The sequence below is a fragment of the Chrysochloris asiatica genome, unplaced genomic scaffold, assembly GCF_000296735.1.
Source record: "Chrysochloris asiatica unplaced genomic scaffold, ChrAsi1.0 scaffold00087, whole genome shotgun sequence".
Classification (NCBI taxonomy): domain Eukaryota; kingdom Metazoa; phylum Chordata; class Mammalia; order Afrosoricida; family Chrysochloridae; genus Chrysochloris; species Chrysochloris asiatica.
The window spans coordinates 11,511,827-11,517,578 of NW_006408605.1; the positions used below are offsets into that span (position 1 = coordinate 11,511,827).

The 5,752-nt window shown below is 41.4% G+C and overlaps 1 protein-coding gene across 1 annotated transcript; it reads left to right on the forward strand.

Annotated features, from left to right (window-relative positions):
- Nucleotides 1-2,215: 2,215 nt before the first annotated feature.
- On the forward strand, nucleotides 2,216-4,597 carry PCDHB4 (protocadherin beta 4). Its single transcript, XM_006866182.1, has one exon. It carries the CDS (start codon nucleotides 2,216-2,218, stop codon nucleotides 4,595-4,597), a length of 2,382 nt encoding a protein of 793 aa, XP_006866244.1.
- Nucleotides 4,598-5,752: the final 1,155 nt, after the last annotated feature.

The window sequence follows — 5,752 nt, forward strand, 5'->3', positions numbered from 1 at the left end:
TCTCCAGCATCATTTCTATCACCAAGGCCATATTTTCCAACTATGGGTCCTTCCTCTTTGCTCCCAACCAATCACCAGTAATGATCAATACATCTTGATTGCATGTTTGATCAATTTCAGATTGAAGAAGTTGGTAGAATTCTTCTTTTTCATCCTTGCTGACTTTAGTGGTTGGTGCGTAAATTTGAATAATAGTGGTATTAACTGGGCTTTCCTGTAGGCGCATGGATATTATCCTATCACAGACAGTATTGTACCTCATGATTGGTCTGGATATGTTTTGGGTTTTTTTTTTAACAGTGAATGCAACACCATTCCTTTTCAATTTGTCATTCCTGGCATAGTAAACCATGTGGTTGTCAGATTCAAAATGGCCAATACCAGTCGATTTCAGTTCACTAATGCCTAAGATATCGATGTTTATGCATTCCTTTCATTTTTGACAACTTCCAATTTTCCCAGATTCATACTTCATACATTCCATGTTCTGATTTTCAATGGATGTTTACAGCTGTTTCTCTTAATTTTGAGTTGTGCCCCATCAGCAAATGAAGGTCCTGTGGGCTTTTCTCCCATGAGCTTTACTCCATTCGCGTTATCGCCATCACCTCTGAGGAGGCAGCTCTTCCCCAGTCGCATTTTGAGTGCCTTCCAACCTGAGGGGCTCATATTCAGGCACTGTATCTGACAGTGTTTCTCTGCTATTCGTAAGGTTTTCAGTGACTAAAAATTCGGAAGTAGTTCATCACTCTTTCTTTCTAGTCTGTCTTTTTCTGGAAGCTCATCTGAAACCTGTCTACCATGGGTGACCCTGCTGGTTATTTGAAATACCGGTGGCCTAGCTTTCAGAACCATAACAACTCACAAGCCACCACAGTATGACAAACTGACAGACGAATGGTGGCCATTTGGTTTTAAGTGGAAACTGTCACTTTAAATTTCGAGGAGCTCTGTGCACATGCATAGTAGAACCCTCCAGGGGTGGTGGTGGGATATTCATTCGCTCAGGCATCCCCTCTAGTCACCAGAATGGAGGTGCACAGACAGTGAACAGATACCAAAAAATGAATGTCCACACCTGTATCTCTGCAGAAACTCATTTAGCTAGATATATATTATAAATATATATCTAGCTAAATGAGTTTATATCTAAAACCTTTATCTTAACAAAATTTTATGATTTTTAAACACTTGATTTTTTATATATTATCCTAATAATTGCCAAGTAGAATAATCCTATCCTATCATCCTGGTGTGGCCCTGTAGGATCAGCACTAGACTGTTAACCACATGGTCTATGGTTCAAACCCACTAATCACTCCTTGAAAGTAACTGACTGACTGGATGTCATTTAGCAACAACAGACAGCATTGCCCTCTGAACTTTAGCTCCTTATCTGTGAAACACTTTTCATTCCTTCTCTAGTTCTAAGAATCTTTGATTCTATTACTATTTGCCTTACGTCTAAATGTAATGTGACTTCTTATTGTAATATGACTTACACCAAAGCAAGATGCCTTTTTACTCAACTGTATTACTATTTGCAGACCAGCGTAAGAAAACAAAACTATGGCAAGAAAAAGTAGTCTCCTTTTAAGGCATGTGGTATAGAATACATTGACACTTTTTGCATCATCTTGAAGTTCTCATAAACTTGGAGAAAAACAGATATAATTATTATTAATTGAATTGACATTGTGTAACAGCTTATCCCCTGGTTAAATTACACTACGGGACAAAGTTCCATTGACAGGTGTGGGGATGCTGAGATATCCTTTTGCTTTGTGATCACAATGATTCTAGTTCATTTAATGTAATGGAATGATCTTATAGATTTTTTACTCTAATGAAATACAGTTTTAAAATATTCAGAACTCTATATGCTGAAAATAAAGTGTTTTGGACACTTGGTGCTGTGACTTGAAATATTAATTTCTCAATCAAGACGCGGGGTGGCGCTGCAGGCTAAGATTGTGAATAAAGGTCCCTAAAAAGCTCTGATTCCTTTGTGCTAGAAGACCGAGTCAAAATCTCATAGAAGACGCTTGGTACGCAGTTACGGAGCTCCCAACGAATTGAGGCAGCAATATTTTAGACAAATTTAAGATTAAAAACAACGTTGTGGCGAATCCTTAAAGCACGAAGTCAAAATTAAACGTCTCAAATCGTTTTATATCTGCTAAGAAGAACTGGCTGTATGCACACGGACTACAAAATGGAGGCATTAGAGAGAATTCACCCAAAAAGGCAAGTAATAATCTTTATTATGGTGGTGGTCTTGTCTCAGACTCACTCTGAGCCCATTCGTTATTCTGTGCTGGAGGAAACAGAGAGCGGCTCCTTTATAGCTGATCTGGTCAGAGACTTGGGCCTGGGATCTGGGGAGCTGGCAGCCAGGTCTGCCCGGGTGGTCTCTGACGATGACAAGCAGCGTTTGCAGCTCGACTGTCAGACGGGAGATTTACTTCTAAGGGAGAAACTAGACCGGGAAGAGCTATGTGGCCATAATGAACCATGTATACTGCATTTCCAAGTTTTCCTAGAAACACCAGTGCAATTTTTTCAAGGAGAATTATTGATCCAAGACATAAATGACCACTCTCCAGTATTCGCTGATAAGGAAATCTTCTTGAACATACCAGAAAACAGTCGACAAGGGACTCTGTTTCCATTGAAATTAGCTCAGGATTTGGATGTGGGCAGCAATGGTCTTCAAAAATACACAATCAGTCCCAATTCTCATTTTCATGTTCTTACTCGAAATCATAGTGAGGGCAAGAAATACCCATATTTGGTGCAGGACAAAGCACTGGATCGAGAGGAGCAGCAAGAGTTCAGTTTAACCCTTATGGCCCTGGATGGTGGGTCTCCACCAAGGTCTGGGACCGTCATGGTCCGAATCCTGATCATGGATGTCAATGACAATGCTCCTGATTTTGTTCATACGCCATATGAGGTGCAGGTCCTGGAAAACAGTCCACTGGGCTTCCCAATAGTTAGAGTCTTGGCTAAGGATGCAGATGCTGGAAACTTTGGAAGTGTTTCCTACAACTTTTTCCAAGCATCAGACGAAATTAAACAAACGTTCTCAATCAATGAAGTTACAGGAGAAATCCGACTGATAAAGAAATTAGATTTTGAGAAAATTAACTCCTATCTTGTGGAAATTGAGGCTACCGATGGGGGAGGCCTTTCTGGGAAAGGTACTGTAATCATAGAGGTGGTGGATGTGAACGACAATGCCCCGGAACTGACGATATCTTCACTCACTTCCCCCATCCCAGAGAATGCTCCGGAGACTGTAGTTTCTATCTTTCGAATTCGAGATAGAGATTCTGGAGACAACGGAAAGATGATTTGCTCTATTCCAGACAACTTGCCATTTATTCTAAAACCGACTTTCAAGAATTTCTACACCCTGATAACAGAGAGTCCGTTAGACAGAGAGAAAACAGCTGAGTACAACATCACCATCACCGTCACTGACTTGGGATCACCTAGTTTGAAAACTGAGCACAAGATAACCGTATTGGTTTCAGACATCAATGACAACGCGCCCACGTTCTCCCAAAATTCCTACACCCTGTTCATCCGAGAGAACAACAGCCCTGCGTTGCACATAGGCACTGTCAGCGCCACAGACGCAGACTATGGCACCAACGCCCAAGTCACCTACTCTCTACTGCAGTCCCACGACCTGCACCTCCCCCTATCCTCTGTGATCTCTATCAACGCAGACAATGGGTACCTGTTTGCTCTTAGGTCATTAGATTACGAGGCCCTGCGAGCGTTCCAGTTTCGCGTGGGCGCGGCAGACGCAGGCACCCCATCGCTGAGCAGTGAGGCACTGGTACGAGTTGTGATCGTGGACGACAACGACAACTCGCCCTTCGTGCTGTACCCACTACAAAACAGCTCTAATCCCTGCTCCGAACTAGTGCCCAGGGCGGCCGAGGCGGGCTATCTGGTGACTAAGGTGGTGGCTGTGGACGGTGACTCCGGCCAGAACGCCTGGCTGTCCTACCAGCTGCTCAAGGCCACGGAACCCGGACTGTTCAGCGTGTGGGCTCACAACGGCGAGGTGCGCACCGCCAGATTGCTGAGTGAGCGCGACGGGGCCAAGCACAGACTGGTCGTGTTGGTCAAGGACAATGGCGAGCCGCCAATGTCCACCACTGTTGCGCTGCACGTGCTTCTGGTGGACGGCTTCTCACAGCCTTACCTGCCACTTCCGGAGGTGTACCCGGACGAGGCCCAGACAAACTCGCTCACCATCTACTTGGTCATTGCGTTGGCGTCTGTTTCATCACTCTTTCTGTTCTCCATCCTCCTGTATGTCGCGATGCGGCTGTGCAGAAGGAATAAGGCTGCCTCGGTGGTCCGCTGCTCGGTGCCTACGGGTCACTTTTCTGGTCATTTGGTGGACGTGAATGGCACTGGAACTTTGTCCCAAACCTACCAGTACGAAATATGTATGACGGGAGACTCTAGGACCGGTGAGTTCAAATTTCTGAAGCCCATAACCCCCAATCGCTTGGCTCAGGAGACTGGGAGAGAAGTGAAAGAAAACTGTAGGAATAGCTTTGTGTTCAGTTAAATATTGTATTTGGTCTAGTGAATCATTAATTTTGTTAAACCTAACTCCAATTAAAATACCTTTCTTTTAAGAATTTATACTCCTACCTAAATATCCATATAATAATTTCAAGACTACCTAAATATTCACACCACTATTCCAAGACTCTGTTGCTTTTCTATTGACATTAATTGCACTTAGTGGTTTCCATTATTCTAGATATTGAGTATGTGTATGTGTTTTCCTCATATTTGACCTTCACTTGGTGATTACTCTTTTTTTCATCATTATATATAACTAAAGTAAGAACAGAATTTTAGTAAACTTATTAAATTAGTTAATATGTTTTATTAATAAAATGTTTTACAGATTTTATGTAATCTAAAATTTCTGTATGCTTTTGGTGTTTCTTTTTTGCCATATAAGTATCTTTGCAAGGGTAGAGTGTTTAAAAATCTTTATAGCTACTTAAACTTCTCTCACTAAACCACCTGTATATATCCATGAGCATGTAACTTAACATACATATTTGTTTCTCCCAAATTTTATATAAATATGAACTGTGTTATTGTTAAGTGCCATGGAGTTGGTTCTGACTTTTAAGTGACCCCATGTAGGGTCTCCAAGAAGCAGCTGGTGAGCTTGAACCACCGGCCTTGTGGTTCAAATCAACCTTGCAATCCAGCATATTAACACACAGTACCACACCAGGAGTTCACAAATATGAACTATACTAAATATGAATACACTAAAATTGTGACCCTTCTTCATTGTGAACACTATATATGGTAGATATTATCATATTTATTTGCTACCTATGTGTCATATTGTAAGTGCCCTCTAAGTACTCACTCATAACAAGTTTGTAAAAACTTGATATCCTTTTCATTGAATAAATCTTTTAGCTCACTGCTTGATATAATCCTTTAAAAATTATCTCATAATCTGAAATAAGCACTAAATCCTTTCAAATAAGTCAAGACTCTTGATGGCATCATATTATCTCCTTGTTAACAAGCATTCAAGTAGAGTTTAAAATGTGCATTTCTCTTGGTTTTCCTGGAGCTTCTCTCCACTTTTCAAAAGATTCAGGAAATTTCTTCAGAGTTTTGGTCATACTAGAATATTCAAGACTATCATATTATCCCAGATTTTCACTTTAAGTTACTTGCAGAC

Coding starts and splice junctions, on each gene's coding strand:
- PCDHB4 (XM_006866182.1), top strand. CDS start 2,216: ATGGAGGCATTAGAGAGAATTCACCCAAAAAGGCAAGTAATAATCTTT.